Source organism: Mus caroli, unplaced genomic scaffold (genome assembly GCF_978045245.1).
Source record: "Mus caroli unplaced genomic scaffold, Mus_caroli_1 scaffold_7, whole genome shotgun sequence".
NCBI lineage: Eukaryota > Metazoa > Chordata > Mammalia > Rodentia > Muridae > Mus > Mus caroli.
In genome coordinates this window covers 109,120,297-109,137,599 of record NW_028227262.1, presented here as the reverse complement: position 1 = coordinate 109,137,599, position 17,303 = coordinate 109,120,297, and the positions used below count along the sequence as shown (strand labels likewise).

Sequence of the window (17,303 nt, the reverse complement as noted above, 5' to 3'; positions counted from 1 at the left end):
TATTACGGTGTGTGTGTGTGTCCAGGTCCAATTCAGTGCCTCCTTATTTCAGGAAATCAACTTTGTAAAGGTGAAAGTACAGGGAAGTAAACATCTATAAACACGTCACTAGTGAGCCAGACAATAATTCAGATCCCCCCACCTCCTAAAATTAGAAAGAATGGACCTTAGGAGGCAGTGTGTGTGTTTGAATGGTTTGGAGTTCCCTTCGGTCTAACACTGGAGTCCCACTGCATCTTGTTGCCTTGGGTTCCTTTTTTTGTAGGATTCATACCTGTGTTACTTCACTAGGGCCAGGATTAGGGTAAACAATGTAGGATTTAGAGGAGCAAAAGAAAGTCAGCAATCAAAAGAAAAGATGTCTCAATGCAGTATTTTGGAAATGTTAAAACTAAGAAATTTTACTATGAACATGATATTACCAAATACAAGATCAACAAGCTTAAGTTACTTGAGATTGTTTAAGACTGTCACTGAGTGCTGGATGTGATGGCACATGCCTTTAATCACAGCACTAGGGAGGTAGATGCAGCAAGGGGAATCTCTGGGAGTTAGAGACAAGCCTGGTCTGGTCTACATGAGATTCAAGTTTCAGGCCAGCCAGGGATACACTGCGAGACAGTGTCTTTTCTTTTCTTTTTCTTTTTCTTTCTTTCTTTCTTTTTTTAAAAGCCTTTCCATCTAGAATAATTGCCAAAGATGTAGAATTGAAACACAAAATGAAAAAAAAAATCTAAAAATACTGATCAGTTTCTTTCTATAAAAGTAAAATCTTAATTACACTTTGCTTTAAAATAAAGTAACATTTTGACTTTTAACACTTCTTCAAAATGTTTTGGAATTTCATAAACTTTTAATGTTTTAGGAAAAAAAGTATATACAAACAGATAATATAAGGGCGCATTTCTTTTTTTTTTTAACTTTTAAACATACTTATTTTAATTTGTACAATAATGTGTACATGTGCACATCTGTATGGGGTGTGTGCATCTTAATACAGATGTCCGTGGAGGCCAGAAGCCAGTTTTGGATCCTTTGGAACAAGAGTTACATGTGGTTTTGAGCAGCCCCATGTGGATCCTGAGAACAAAACTTGGATCCTCTGCAAAAGCGATATATGTTCTTAACTGCCCAACCACATCGTAAGGGCGCATTTCTCTTGTGCCTTAGGCACAGTTTGGGACCGGTACTTAATAAAGATGTTAAATATTTTGCTCCTCACGTATTTCTTGAATTTTTTGACTTAACATGTTAACATATCTAGATCACCGAGGTTTTGACAGCAATTAATTCTTCAGTCTTACTGCATTAGGAGACTTGTGTCGATTTTAGTTCCTCCAGGGGCTCAAGTTTTATTTCACCTAACTTGCTCCCTCTCCCAGGCTGGGAACATCAAATAATTTCAATTTAGGGCTGTGAATAGAGTTCTGGCCAGAGTTTGGTTAGCCAGTGCGGGGCCACTACCGGAGCGAGGGTGGTGATCAGGAAAAAAACAAAACAAACAAAAAACCCCAACAACCAAACCAAACCAAACAACAAAAAAACAAAACCAAAATCCTAAAACTACCCACAGGGGGCATCGTTGATCCGCCCACTTCCGCCTGGACAGAAGTTCCTGGCACTTATAAGTTGAGGGGTCGTGTTTCCGGCGTCATCAGCCGGCGGCATTTCAACGGCGCACTTCAGAGATTTCCTGTCTTTTTTTGCATCTCGCGAGCTTTGCGGGCTCCGTGCGCCGGAAGCGAGCCGCTGGCGGTCGGGCTCTGCGCGTCCGGTGAGGGAGGGAAGAAGGCTGGCATCAAGTTGTGTGTCTAGAGTGCACGGGCGCGTGCGGGGCTCGGGAGGAGGTGTGCGGCTCCTCTCTGGAGTCCGAGTGTTCCCCGCCGTTCTCTGTGCTGCCCGCGAGCGCCACTTTGGGGGGAAGAGCAGCCGCTTGCCCCCGTGGCGAGGCTGGGGAGCCGGACTTACTCAGCGCTAACGGGGACGAAGGCACTGAAGGCGTCCTTTCGGAGTAGCGTTTACTGTGCCCGCACTGTTTGTAGAGACAGTTTTAGGGGTCTAGAATAACAGAACAAATTGGAAAAAATGTCCGAGACAACTTATATTGTAAAGAAATTTTAGCAGACAATGGATTGCAAGTGAGAATAGTTTTTTTCTCCCTTTACTGCTGGTTGAGACCCAGAACCACAGTTTCTTTTGTCTCGCTCTGTTTTTGTTTTTAAAAAGAAAGAGGAACTCCTCACACGTGCAAAAAAAAAAAAAAGTGGTTGCAAATTGGGTGCACGAGAAGCTGGGTGCACTTAGGATTTAGGACTAGAGAGCATGCGTGTTCTTGATGGATACTGTAGTTTCTTGATTTATCATTTTTCTCTTTTCTTTCTTTCCTTTAGGAAAAGCCTAAAGATTAGGTTGTAAGAAAAACAGAAGCCATGTTTCGAAGACCTGTGTTGCAGGTAGTCACTTTTCTACATTAGTGAGTGCTCCACCGTGATTCCATAGTCTATAGCCATGTTTTGTTTTGTTGTTGCTTTTCGATTTTGCATACGTAAGCACGAGATTCTTACGCCTATCCAGCATGTTATATGTTTATTTGATGTGAAAGATTCAGAAGGGATTTTTTTGTGTGTGTGAAGCTCATAATGCTTACTGAGTCAAAAATAATTTTCAAAGTGTATTCACATATGTAGTACACCTCATGAATTTAATTTAGTAAATATTTGTTACTGGTGCTTAGATCAGAGTATTTATTTAATTATTTAAGTTATTATCATTTTTGTTTTTGTTTTGCTGTTTTTGAGACAGCAACTCAATAGTTGAGGCTATCTTGAGACTCACTGTTAGGCTGAGATGACCGAGAACCTTCCTCCTCCTGCTTCTACTTTGTCACCGCTGGTATTTCAGGCTTGCCCCATCGCACCTGGTTTCTTCTAACCTTGCCTCATATGGCTCTGGTGTCTTTTCTGACCTTCTGGCCCCTCTCCTCCCCACTCCAATCTTGCTATCCAGAGAGTAGAGTTTACTTCTTGGCACAAATTCATGACCATTCTGCAATCTAGTCGGGTGTCCTCTTCTCTGGCCAGCCTTAAGCAGGCCTTTATTACCATTTTTCCTCAGTGTGGCACGTGGGTACCAAGTCTTGTAAATTCCCCTAATATAAAATCTATTACTTTTCTTCTCCTCTTAAGACTAATGAATCAAATTTGTTATAAAAGTCTGTTGTCTTCCCCATCTCACTCTCAAGTTGGTCTATCCTTAGCTCCCTACTGTAATCTACACATTTTCTGAGCCTTTTAAAATTGAAGTTATACTCTAGTATCTTTAAAACCAAATGGGAAGTAAGTTTGCATTTTGAGGGTATTGAAATGAAATAATCCTCTCCCTATATCTGATTTGTGTGTGTGTTCCTAAGATGAGGCATATTGTTATTTTATAACATTTAATGAACACTGGCTCTTCTGAATCTCTCACATTAGTATTTTCTGTGATCGTGACAAAGGAACTGAGTAGCATTTTGGTCCTGTATCGTGTAACATCTTATATTTACTCTTAGTGATAGTATATAGCTAAAACCATTCATTTTAGTGGTGTTCATTTGAGTGGTATGGAGAGGGAAGGCCAGTATTAAAAGACCAGGGAAGGAAAGAGGTCCCCATTGGAATTTTTAAAAAGCTAGGTTTAGAAATCATAATGTGGTAACCTAACACCTCAGAGTTGTAGCCTGTCTCTGCCTTCATTTGCATGGAGAAGTTGCATAACTGGAAATTACGAACACAGCAGCTCTCACGGAGCAGTTGAAATGACCCTTCTTATGTACTAGGACTTCCATTCCATAGAACGTCCTTGAAAGTGAGTGAGTGAGAAGTTCTAACTCTCTAACTCACTAACAGTGAGAGTGACAGACAAAAACAGACAGCAATACCCTCAGCCACTGCCTGAAGCCTGAAGTGCGGAGAGTCCTATTAACTGTCAGCTGCCTCCTGAAGCCTCCTGAGTAAAATTGTTTCTTTTCTGTTTGTTCTAAAAGAATTCTTTGGCCTGCCTGCCAGTCCCTTTTTTTCCCATGTGGCAGATCTCTGCCTGCTATATTAATAATGCTGCCCCGTGTGAAATGTTTCTCTCTTAGAACGTGTCTAGCTCTCTGAACTCTCTGAGTGTAGTGATGTAGACTCTTCTTACCTGCGTGGTAACCATAGAACAGAAGCCTGTACGACAGCAGAGGGCAAGTTGGAAAAACGAGCTTGGTGTCAGACAGCCCGGAGTTGTAAGGCATAAATCACCACTGAATTCCTAGTTTCCTGGACAAGTGGTGGCTCTGGGCTTAACTTTCCTTGGAACTATGGTAAGGGTAGTTTGACTTTGTGTCTATAAAAGTTAAGGATTAAATGGTAAAAGTGTAATTTGTTTAGTGTATTAGGAGCTGCATTCTTCTGCACTAATTATGATTTCATTGCCATACCTTTGAACCATATTATTTGCACTCCTTTTCTGTGATCTCCTCAAGGAATGAGGTTTCCACTGCGCCAAGCTCACTAAGAAGTTGCTGACCTTCTGTAGCAGCCTCAAGAAATCAGTGCTCTTCATTGTCAGTGCTCACTCTTAAATGGAACATTCTAGGCCAAACATTTGAGATGTCCATTTCCTTATGGTTTTGAACAACCAATCGGAAAAAAACGTATTTTGTAAGATTTTATCCTTGTAAGATTTTATCCATAGTGCTTATTTCAATGTGAAAAAGATATACAACAAATTTAATGGATATTTGCTACCGTTGAACTAGTTTTCTTATTGCCTACAATTTAGAATGATGCTTAATACACAGGATGCTTAAATATCGTACCACTCAATTGCTTTTTATGTTTACTCAGTTGCTCTATAAAGCACTGATTGCTTTCTAGTCTCCTTTCTACTCTGTTCTCCTTTGCTCTCCTTTTCTGGAACTGTAGGAACTGTTGATTAAATGGTGAATGAATATGAGTAGGTCTTCTATTGGCATTTCTCTTTTCTAAAAAGTTTAAAACCGTGTTACTTGTTTGTTCTCCTTTAGGTATTTCGTCAGTTTGTAAGACATGAGTCTGAAGTAGCCAGCAGTTTGGTTCTTGAACGATGTAAGTAACAGAGTCTAAGTTTACAATGTTATTTACAGTGCTCTGCTAATACTCTCAAAGTACTATAATCTGGTGGACTGTGTTTAGCCATGGGTTGCAGGATATTTGATCACACTGTGAACCCTGAGATTGTGTTATTTACTGATACAAACAAACAAACAAACACCCAAACTGTTTCTAGTTTCAGTGTGGCTCAGCCTTAGCACATACTTTTAATCTCTCTAGGTGAAATACAGAGCTGCCCTTTAATCCCAAACAATGAAGGTAAAATTTGTTTGTAGAAGGAAGCACCCATATTTGAAAGTGATGTCTAATTGACTAGCAGACAAAGTGAATCAGAAAGATTTGACAGAATATGATATGGCCAACTCTCATGAGAACAGAGAGGGAAGCTGCCTGAGGGTCAGTGCAGAGAGAGGAGGCAGTTTTACTGGGGTGGTTATAGAGAGACAGGTTGTGAGGACAGAAGGAGCCAGAAGATTAGAGCATATTGCTAAAGTTAGTATGAGGCCAACCAGAGCAATTCAGTGAGAGGCCAAGAGAAGCCAGGTTGAATCAGTCAGCTTGGAGAGGAATTTGAGCTATACCAGCTGGCCAGAGTTCAGAAAGACTAAGAGTGAGCTTATTCAGCAGCAAGTTTCAGAGGTTGAAAACATTGTAGGACTAAAATTGTACAAGGCTAGAAGCTTCTAGGAGGAGGTCTAGGTTAGCATACTGAGGCAGCAAGCCTTGGAGACAACAGTTACTTCAGGCAAATAAAAGATACTTTCACAGTATGTAACCCATCCTACATTTGGTTTATTTTACCCTGCACCTCTAGCTGTGAAAACTTAGTGTAAATAGAGCTTATAGTGCGGATATCACCCCCTCCTGCCCCACTGTCTGATGAGTTCTTCAAGAGTGTGCTATACAGGGTTCAAAGAAGACTCACATTTACTTCTTTTTGTAATAGAAATTTTCTTAAACCTAAGATTTGCTTTTTTAGCTCAAGATAAAGACCTTAAAGTTTGTTCTGTGGCGCTGCTTTTTGCTTTCTGCTTTCTTGTCCTTTCTCCCCTACAGACTTTTCCTTTATTTGTTGATCTTCTTGAGCTTGAGTTTTTCATAATGCAGAGATTACTGTTGAAGCAGTATTTGCAGTTGTTCATTCCCTGGATATGTCTGTCAGTTTCAGGTGTGGGTTTATCCTGTATAACCACCCTGCAGACTATAATGAATAGAACAGGGTGGCTCACATCTCTGGTCTTGAAGGCTAAGACCAGTGTGTCAGCATGGCTGGGTTACCTGTCAGGCACAACTTACAGGTTTGCAGAGAATTGCCCTGTCACTTCTGTCTTTGGATGGCAGTAGTGGGGTAGTTGGGACTCTGATCTTTTTTCTTTCCTTATAAGGACACTAATTCCATCACAGAGGCTTCACCTTCATAACCTCGTCTAAACCTAATTTCCTACACAGAGATCACCTCCAGATACTGTCACACTGGAAGTTAAAGTGCAGAGAATCAAGTTTTCAGGATGCATAAACATAGAGCACATGGCTCTATAGAACATAGCCATCAGCTGTTCTCAGTTTCATTTCCTCTCTTCTTTGTATTTCAGCTCTGAATCGTGTTCAGTTACTTGGACGAGTAGGTCAGGACCCTGTCATGAGACAGGTGGAAGGAAAAAACCCAGTCACGATATTTTCTCTAGCAACAAATGAGATGTGGCGATCAGGGGATAGTGAAGTATACCAAATGGGTGAGTGTAAAAGGCCCTAGTTGTTATTTATCAACAATAAGTAGACATTACTTATTATTTCTTACCTAATTATAAAAATGTTAACTTATAGGTAGTCTGGCTTCATTAGTTCTGTTCTTTTTTTTTTTTTAGAAATTGAAAGTGTGTTTTCCTGAGACATGTTCTGTGTTGTTGGCATTTGTGTTACCTGCTGGCATCTATAACCTCATTTCCTGTATCTGGTGGTTTAGGTGACGTCAGTCAGAAGACGACGTGGCACAGAATATCAGTGTTTCGACCAGGCCTCAGAGATGTGGCATATCAGTACGTGAAAAAGGGGTAAGTTAGAGAAAGGGCCTTCTGGATTGGATGGCCAAAAGAGTCGGTAACAAGTGTTCTCTTGTCTGCCTTTCCCCGAAGTGCTGACATTAGTATGTATTTATTCCTTAATGTCCTGTTCATGGAAAGTCTGTGGTTTTAGCCCGCTGACAAGTTAGGACAAACAGCATCTGTACTTAAATAGAAATAAATGAGGCAAGATACTGCGAGGCCATTGATTCTCCAGCTGCAGGTGCCTTTTGCAAAGCATCTACAGCGTTTATCTCTAGGATATCCTGTGTCCCTGTGATCAAGGATCATGGAGGTCATGCCTGGCCTCTGAGCAACCACATAATGTCTGTAGAGGATCTGGACTATTTGATGTCTGATGTGCTAAGTTATGGTAGCTTTCACAGTAGTTATCTTATATTTAATAATTTTTTTAGATCTAGTAATTCCCATTTGGAACGCATAGGTTGATTATATATTGGAAGTATCTTTTCTGAATGTGTAGAGTAACAAAAGAATGTTTTTGTGGATGTACTTTTTATGTTTAGAAATATACTTATTTGTGGAACTAAAATATTTCATGAGAAATAATTTTAGCAGTGACTAGAATTTCAATTTCTTTTCAATAATTACACACCTTTATATATGGATATATGAAGACACATAAACATGGGCTATTTGAAGGAAAAGGTCAACAGTGTGAGTGTGTGAGGGAGCGAGATAGAGACAGAGAGAGAGGCAGACAGACAGACAGACAGACAGATTGAACCCAGTGCTTTGTACATGCTAGGAGAGTGCTATATCACTGAGTTATATCTCCTGTACTTTATGTAAAGTTTTCCATTGAGGCAGGGCCTCACTGAGGTGCCCAGGTGGGCCTTTGGCTTTAGCTTCTTGTGCATTGGATTATGAGAAGATACTACCGTGCCTGGGTAACGCTGTCCATCTTAACTAGATTGTGTATTGTGTTTCAGTTCTCTTAGTTTTAAAATTGAAGACATGTTTAGCAAAGTACAGTTGTTTCATCTTCAGCTTGTACTTGCTACCCATGTCCTGACACCTCGAAAGCCAGGATTAGAATCTACAGACTAAAGACTGCATTTCTTTATATCAGGGCTCGTATATTTGTGGAAGGGAAAGTGGACTATGGCGAGTACATGGATAAAAACAATGTGAGGCGGCAAGCAACAACAATCATAGCTGGTAAGAAGCTCATCATGCACAGTGTCTCTGGTTATTCATTGGAAGGGTTGGCGTAGTATAGGCTGCTTTTGCTGGGCTCTAAGCACCCCTGATGGCAGCACTGCAGGAAACTCCCCAGGGGACTTCCGTCCTGTTCCTTTTCCTGTGTGCTAATGTTCACATTTATTTATTCCTTTAAAAGGCTCTCTGTCTACTCACATGTTTAGTTCAGGGGGACTCTGGCGTAGAAAGCAACTTGCCCCTGCAGTACATACTGTTAACTTAGAGAATTGAATCTTGGTGTACACTCTGGCTGTACAGAAGTACACAACTGTGCAGAACTGTGATGGTAGGAATGTGTGATGTATTCAAAACTTTGAAAATGAAGGTGCAACAGCCTTCATTTGAAATTTAAAAACTTTTGTCTAAAAACAATATAGCTGTTTATGTATCTGTAACATAAATGCTCTTTTTACTCAAATTATATGTAGATAAATGAAATATAGATGCCTTACCAATTTAATACCATTTTTTAAGAGTACCTGCTTAACAGATTTTAATATGTTAATGTGAAAATTAAAATGCTATTAAAATTCATTTTTTAATGAGATAGACATGTTTTATTATTTCTTGAATATGTTGCAAAAATTATGAGTTAAGCCTCAGTTTACTTATTTTGTTTTTGTTATAAACGCCTAGAAACCCGTTTTATAAATAGGAGTGGGAAAAAAGGTACTGAAATTTCTTAGTGTTTATGAACTCCTGAGATAGGCTGTAGAGAGGTGTTACCCTATAGAGTGCTCTGTTTCTGAGGTCTGTGAGTAGAGAGAATGGTGGACTACGCAGTGTACTTTGCCTCCTCACTTACCACTCATGGCTGGATTGGTTCTTCGGCTGCTCTTTCTCTTCCAGGATCAGTTGGAAGTGACATTGCTCTATTTTAGTCATAAATATCAGCTCATATCGCTGAAAGAGAAGGTGTTTTTGTAACACTGTTATTTCCCCCCAGGTTGAGATTATTAGGGCATTTTTTTACTTCAGAAGACAGATGTCGTTGTCTCCACTCTTCCCTGAATTACTCCATAATATAATCTATATGCCTTTTTTTTTTTTTTTTTTTTTTTCGAGACAGGGTTTCTCTGTGTAGCCCTGGCTGTCCTGGAACTCACTCTGTAGACCAGGCTGGCCTCGAACTCAGAAATCCTCCTGCCTCTGCCTCCCAAGTGGTGGGATTAAAGGCGTGCACCACCACGCCCGGCTCTATACGCCTTTTAAAAATCCTTTTCTTTCTGTTCCAATGTTTATGTCTTAATCACTGTTCATATTGGTAAATTATGTTTTTTAAAGCAATAATCACTTATTTTCCTAATAGTAGTAGTTTTAGAAAATAAATGGACGGGGCTGGAGAGATGGCTCAGCAAGTAAGAGCACTGACTGCTCTTCTAGAGGTCCTGAGTTCAATTCCCAGCACCCACATGGTGGCTCACAACCACCTGTAATGAGATCTGATGCCCTCTTCTGGTGTTTCAGTGACAGTGTATTTATATAAATAAATAAGTTAATTTAAAAAAAAGAAAATATATTGACTTTGAAAACCAATGTAGATATTTTTAATCTTCATTTGTGTTCCACTATAAGTCAGATCTATGGGCAGTTATATTATTTGAATTGTTGAGTTTTTACAAACTAAGGTAGGTAGAGAAACATTTCATATCGTCCAGTTTACTTTTTCCTTTTCATAGTTGTTACTGGTCTGATCAGTTGACTGTATTTATGGTTCACAGAAAAGCTGAATAGCATTCAGTGATGTTTGAAGAAACCTATTTGATTTTTTTCTGTTTACCTATAACTTACTGTATATTAATATAATCTAAATAGTAAGTCCTCTTTCTCACATTGCAAACACAGCAAATATAGAGTGGTTTAAAAATATATTTAGCATCCTAAATTATTTTCTGTTGTTATTATTTTGTTTGCAATCCTTTTTTTTTAAATATTGACTGCTTCCATTTTTCTCTTTTTTTGTATACTGTTTTTTCACTTAGGGGTCATATTTGACCTTTAAAGCAAAAATACACCAGTAGATGGCACTCTTGGCTTCCATTCTAATCCGTACAGTCATGAAGTGATTGTACTATTAACTATCTTTTAGATAATTTTGTAGTTAAGTAACTTTTGTTGTATTCATGAGAGGTACGCAAGAGGCAATGAGTCAATCCAACAGAACATGCTGCAATTGCTTGCCACCAGTTTAGACTTCATTACACTTTGGGATCATTACTCCTAAACCATATAAAATGTTTGGAGTTATCCAAGAAATGCTACTCAACCTCTATCTTTGGTTGTTTTTAGCTAATTTTCTTTGAAATAATCAGAGCAATGTCCACTTTGTTTTTTAATTTAAAATGCTTGCTTTGTAATACTTAAAACTTTTCCCTAAAATAAGTATGAAATTCTGTTTTCCTTCCTTCCTTCCTTCCTTCCTTCCTTCCTTCCTTCCTTCCTTCCTTCCTTCCTTCCTTTTGAGGCAGGGTTTCTCTGCTTAGTCCTGGCTGTCTTAAAACTCGCTCTGTAGATCAGGCTGGCCTTAAACTTAGAGATCCATCTACCTCTCTTGCCTCCTGTCTTCTGGGATTAAAAGTATGCAATACAACCACCCAGCCAGAATATGAAATTCAGTCTTTAAGATGAATCTATTTCCTTTAAAAGCAAATAATCTTACAGTTGCTAAGTTGTAAAGTGGCTCTTGGCTTTGCTACATGATTGCAGCATGTAGATGTGGAATGTGTTGATCCGTCCTCTGGTGTGTGGGTGTGCTTACTAGTGTTTACAGAATACCGCCTTTACATAAAGTTGTTGCTGGAGAGAACTTAACGGTCTGGTCTCATCCTGTAATGCAGTCTGAATTGTTGGACAGGCAGTTGCAGCCTGTTCTATTGGATTGATTGCCTTTTGTGTACCTCTTATGAACACAACAAAAGTTACTTATTTTGAAATGTTTAATACCACTAAAGGATTTCTGTGTTGGAGGGGAATTATCAATGAAATGAAGACAGCATTCTGAAAGTGACTCTTCACACTTTGGTTTCTTTCCAGATAACATTATATTTCTGAGTGACCAGACAAAAGAAAAGGCATAGAACGGATGATTCTTCTTTGATCATTGTTTGGTACAGTCTCCTTTGCAAATCATGTATAGTCTATAGTTTAAAGATAAAAATTAAATTTTTTATATGAAATGAGTGGTAATATTTTTCTTGATTGACATATCTTGTGTGTGTGTGTGTGTGTGTGTGTGTATTAAGCCTGTCATTTATGGCACTTATCAATTGCTTGCTTTTTTAGGAGTGGTTTCTCTGTAGAAAGGTAGAAAGTAATACATTCTCAGGCTCCCTATGTGTGCCAGGGCCAGGGCATACATCTGGAAAGCCCTTTCTGCTTCACACTTGTCCTGTGGTGTTTCACCACTGGTTACCTTAGAGCCTTATGTCAGGAGTCTGTCTGTCATCGTTGTAAACACTGATGTTTTCACATATCTCTGTACACCTGTAGGTAAGTAGTGACTCTGTTTGGTGTTCCTGTACCTTTAGTTGTGTTGGCATGGAAGAGCCACCAGTAAGTGCTGACAGGGAAATGATCCTGAATTGAAGGAGACTACTGAACACTGGTTAGCATTCTAAACTGTTATAGAATTAACCCCCCTTCATATCTTGTTTCTTGGTAGTTTTCCTGTAATTTTTATGAGACTTTATCAGCACTAAGGACCTGAATGAAGTGTAACTACAGATGACATAGTTCTTTTCCTGGTGTCAAGGCCTTCTTTCCACACCACTCTGTGTTATCTTTTTCAGAGTTTATTCCATACGCTTAAGGGTGGAAATGAGGATCTTTGTCTGGTGCTCGGGATTAAACCTATGGTCATGTTAGGCAGGCCCTCTCCGGTTGAGCTGTACCTACTTCAAAGATCTTTTACCTTCGACTTTGCCTCCCTAGAGAGTCTGAATATATTTAGTTAATTTTGTTGTAAATTTACTAGTAATTTACCAATAAAGAGTAGATAAACTCAGTTTTTTATATCTTTTTTTCTTTTAAATTTTGTACAAGCCATCCATAGTCAGCCTGCAGCTTTCCAGAAGTTTGTTGCTGTGTTTAGTGTTTGAAATTCCTCATTTTGTCTGTTCCATGCTGCCCCTCCGGCCCCTGCTCCCCAGCCCAGCCTATGTATTTGAGAGTTTAGATTATGTTGGACTCTAAGAAGTTCCGGATCCCTGCTCAGTGTTAGGGACTCTTGCTTTCTAAAGTGATTCCTGTATACCTGAACGGCCTTTCTGTACTGACAGTAAAGTTTGTTTGAAGGAAGGAGTAGTTCCTTAGCTTTACCCCATCCTTACCCAGAGACAGAGGAGTTGCTGTCCTCCTTATCTGCCTACGTTTTCTGCCACTGGGATCATTGGTCAACATACTAGATCTTCCTGTGATTACACCTTGATCTGATAGGACAGTGTTCTGTTTTGAGCAACTCTCATGTCTTTTTCTCAGCTTTTATAGTCTTAAACATTGTGAGAGGCTATGTGTATAACTGAGTGAAATTTAAACAAGGTGGAGGTGGAAAAATCTCATCCTGTACAAGAACCAACTGGAAGCCAAAGCCACTCCTGAGTGTAGGCTGCAGAAGTAGAGCAGTGCGTCCTGCAGGATTGTCTCCAGGAGCTAAAGACTGCCTGCCCTCCGTGTCTCTGAAAGGCTGAGAGGCAGCAGTACTTCACTCAGGCTGACTCTTCTGCCTTCCTTGTGATGTCAGCCGATTCCAAGCCAGTCAGATTTGCTGGAGCCTAATCACATGCAGCCCCATCTGCTGAGAAACTTCACTGCTCCCAAGCTTCACCTGGCACTGAATAGACCTGTAGAAGCTAACAGCACTAAGAGACTCTAGGGACTTGTAATTCAAGTTTGGGGTCTTGAAACTTCTGTTTTTGATGTGATGATATTGGGGCTTAAAAATGCCCTGCAAGTTCGTTGTTGAGATTTTATTCCATATTAAATGGAAAGATGACTACATAGAAAAGTAGGAGAAAACATGTCAAACAGTATGTGTCATAGTATCCAATTTTTAAAAAATTATGTTTCAAAAGTAAGGAGGATATATATGCTTTAAAAGGCTGAAAGAGAAATGGCAAATGCTTTGCTTTTCTATAGGGGTATTGTGTGTAGATTGTTTATACTTCTCATGCATGCTTTTAAGAACAGAGCGTGTATTTTAAGATGGGGGGGGGGGGGACTCTTTTGTAAATCACAGAGCATTGCTCCTGCTCATCCTGCAGCCAGTGCTACTTCGTACACTGGAGTGATGAAGAAAGCTTTCCTTCTGTACATACCCCTGGCCATATGCACTTTAGCATCTTATGCTTGTGTACTGTGTCTTCACTCACCCGTTAATAGTGTGTGCATGCCTCTGAAGGCTGCATTTCAAAGATGGGCCAGTGTGAAAACCTCTGTTCACTTCCACTACAATTCTCAGACTGGATGATTAACCCATACAACCTCAAACAGCAAACACGTTGTTTCTCAGGCTGTTCAGGGAGATTGGTTATTGCTCATCAAGTTATATAAGCTAAGCTTAATAGCTGGGTAAGAAAATTATTGAGAAATTTTCCCTTGTTCCCAAAGGAGACCACTTAATTCTTAGTCAGTTTCTCATCTACTCAGATTACCCTAATGCCCCTCGTTAGCTCAGCCTAGCACAGTGACATCGTACTGTTCATTGGCATGGAAATATTGACATGGAAATGAGAGCCGGATCATCCTTCTTACTTTCTTACTTTCAGGATTTGCATTATGTGCTGTGAAGACTACTGGGAGTAGCAGCAAGACAAATATAGCAAAGGAGCAGTGCTCTCTCGGGTTAGTAAGTTACAGGGAAACAACTGAGACAGCGGCCATCAGTGTAGTGATGACTGAGCCTCCTTCGTCCATTGGATGAGTCAAGAATTGTGCTAAACACATTTTATTATTGTCTCATGTAACTTTTCCAAGAAGAAAGTGACAGTATCATTTTACAGATGAAATTCAGAAACAAAAAGGTTAAAACAATGTCCAAGCCATACAGTGGAACTTTGAATGCAGGTATGTGAACTTTTAGCTTTCTTCCATCGACACTCATATTCCACTGGCCAGATGTAGCTCCAGCCACCCAGTGTTAAACTGGAATGTCCCATATAGGGTGCTTCTTAATATACTAGAAATAAATGATAGGTTTCAGTTAGGGAGAGACTCACAAGTGAAGGAAATACTCTACCTCCTGTTCTCTCTTGCTGATCCTGTAGGAAAACAAGTCATAGTTCCTCTACTGGCTTCTGACAATCAAAGTAACTTCACTGTGTCTCCTGGTTCCACTGTTGACCAACCAAGCACTGAAATTGTCAGGACTGCTCAGGAACTTTTCAAGCTCACTACTTGACACCAGGAGAACTGAAGTTTGTTCTCATATCTCAGTTTTCCTCTTTGTTTCCTCATAACTTTACCTAGTATAATAGTGGGTAACTTCCGTGGTTACTGAAGCATCATTTTTAGCTTATTAAAAGAACTTCAGTTATTTGCTTGCTGCTGTGTTTTACACCACAGGGATTTATTTTGCTATAAAAGTGTATAACAACTATATCAACCTTCAGGCTATATCTACTTTCTCTACTTAGTGTATTGTTTTAAAAGGAAAAGCAAAAGGGTAATAATCTCTAGTAATAATTGTCAAAGGTAAGGCTATACAGTCAAACAACTCAGATCTCTTTACCAGCTGAATGTAAGTTACTTAATTTTCTCTGCTCTTGGTTGTTTTGTTTTTCTTGAATGAAACAAGGATAGTTGTACCTATCTCATAGACCTGCTTTGAAAAACACAATAAATATTATAATATTTGTGACTTAAAGTTGTAAATAAACTGTGCTACTTTTGTAGGTATTTTAAATAAGGCATGTTCTTCAACTACTTAGGAAGTCTCATGTGCGACTTGTGAGTATGTTAACTTAGGGTAGTTTATTATTTGGCTTTATTGTTACTAACTTCAAGGAATAACTAACCACTTCACATTGGTGGTATAATATGGTTGTTTTAAATCTTTTGGGTCTACCTATAATTGGGTATTTTAAACTTCAGGTAGTTGGGCACCTGCTGTATACAATGCAGCAATACATGCCTACATATAGGTCTTTTTAACAGGCCCCATATGTTAAAGGAACTCATAATTTAGGATGGTGAGGGGCCAGCAAGGAAGGAAAGCAGAAGATTTGTGATCTGATGTGGGAGAACGTAGCAAGTAAGCCATTGTTACCAGAGGAAATAGCATGTATAGATGTCCAGACATTAAAAAACTTTTGAACAGTGGAAGGAAAGACAAGCAAAGTGAGTTTGGAGTAGACTTTAGAGGGCTTTGGAAACTAGCAGAGAATTTCAGCCATGTGGAACTTCTGAAGGCTTGAAAACAGGAGTACATTAAAGATGTTCTTTAGAGAGAGCACAATAAAAATGGAGTGAGGGGTAAGAACTGCGACAGCTTTAGAAACAGTGAAGAGACACCAGCAGTGTGCTTGGAAGTGTTGATAGGTTGCAGACAATAAGGGACATTTGGAATTCAAGTGTATTCACCACTTTGTGCTCTAGTTTTCAGTCAGACCCTGTGTTTGCTGTAGCTTAAAACTATCCAAGAATAGCCCAAGGGGTAAAGTGCTTGCTGTTCAGATGATCAGAACCCATTAAAAAACCAAAACAAAAACCCAGTACACTTGTATATGCATGTAAATCTGGTCTTAGGAGCCCCAGGCAGGATGATTCTGGGACCTTGCTAGTCAATTGGTTAACTTTAGGTTCAGTGAGAGGCTTTATTTCAAAAAATAAGGTAGAAAACAACAGAAAGAAACTAATGTGGATCTCTAGCCTCCCTGTGTGTACATGGGTATGTGTGCACTAACATGGGTACATTGCACATAAACACACGTGAAAACATCAAGAAAAGCACACAGCTTCTGCCTGCCATCTAGTACTGACACAGTAAGTTGCTGTAAGAAAAAGCAACCAGGGTTTGGAGCTTCCTCCAGTCAGATGGGTAGTAGACAGTGGTACTCCCATTTCTGCATGTAGGAGCAGACTTCAGAGGGTGAACATCTAGGGAAAGTCTATAGTTAAGTCAGTATACCAAAGAACATATAAATTAACCCTGCAAAGACAGTTTCTTTTCTGGGTTCATATGGCTCTGAGGATTCAAAGCTACTTAGAATGTGAAGCACAAACATGATTAATATACTACCTATCATCTATTATTTATGTATTCACAAAACTTGTATTTGCTTGAAATAACAAAAAGCACAACTCAAATACTATAATCGTGTTCTTTGTGGTTATGGATTGACAAAAGGTTATGTGCAGAAGTCATTTGGTGAAACTTTTAGGAGAGAGTTCTTAGATGAACTGTGTGGAAACATGCCCTTTGTATTTCTCTAGACTCTCATTCCTTGACCTTTCTTTCTTTCCTGTGGTGGGAACATGTTGGCTGAATCTCCAGGTGCCATCCAGAACATGGGTTAGTCTTCAGGGTTGAAGATGGAAGAAGCTGAGCCTGTGATGTAGAACTACCAGAGCTTACCTGGACAGGCCACCTCTGAATTCTTTGGGAGATCCAAATAAACCTTTTGTGTTTGTGTGCAGTTAAATCTTTACAAATTCATACACATGCACCTTTATGTCTGTATAAATTGTCAAATCTCTGCTTTGGTTTTGTTTTTGTAATTTTTTTGTAAGTTGAAGAAAGAAAGCCTTATCCCTGATCTCACATTATTTTTCAATTCAGATTATTATAAATGTGTAAATGTGGGGAAGAAGTTGGATCATGAAAAATACACAAAACTTTAGCAGTCAGATTAAAGGTCCCCTTCCCTCTGTCCCCCCCCCCCCCGGGGGGGGGCAGGCATCTGTTCAGCGCTAA

General features: G+C 39.5%; 1 protein-coding gene across 7 annotated transcripts; it reads left to right on the top strand.

Moving 5' to 3' along the window:
- Positions 1-1,690: 1,690 nt before the first annotated feature.
- Ssbp1 (single stranded DNA binding protein 1) lies at positions 1,691-17,023 on the top strand. 7 transcript variants are annotated; one of them, XM_085840669.1, is made up of 8 exons: positions 1,781-2,138; positions 2,391-2,453; positions 5,045-5,105; positions 6,704-6,844; positions 7,075-7,162; positions 8,265-8,353; positions 11,429-11,502; positions 14,158-17,023. In XM_085840669.1, exons 2-7 carry the CDS (start codon positions 2,430-2,432, stop codon positions 11,470-11,472), a joined length of 447 nt encoding a protein of 148 aa, XP_085696795.1. In that variant the 5' UTR covers positions 1,781-2,138; positions 2,391-2,429; the 3' UTR covers positions 11,473-11,502; positions 14,158-17,023. The 7 variants fall into 7 exon arrangements, with proteins under 7 accessions (XP_021020595.1, XP_085696795.1, XP_021020599.1 ...); XM_021164940.3 differs by lacking the exon at positions 14,158-17,023 and having other exon boundaries at positions 11,429-11,574; XM_021164936.3 differs by lacking the exons at positions 1,781-2,138; positions 11,429-11,502; positions 14,158-17,023 and adding an exon at positions 1,691-1,774 and having other exon boundaries at positions 8,265-8,842.
- The last annotated feature ends 280 nt before the right edge of the window (positions 17,024-17,303 follow it).

Bases quoted from the DNA above. Each gene is read 5' to 3' on its own strand.
- Ssbp1 (XM_085840667.1), top strand. From the start codon at position 2,430: ATGTTTCGAAGACCTGTGTTGCAG. The intron at 2,454-5,044 runs GTAGTCACTTTT...GTTCTCCTTTAG, and splicing joins TTCGAAGACCTGTGTTGCAG to GTATTTCGTCAGTTTGTAAG. The intron at 5,106-6,703 runs GTAAGTAACAGA...TTTGTATTTCAG, and splicing joins CAGTTTGGTTCTTGAACGAT to CTCTGAATCGTGTTCAGTTA.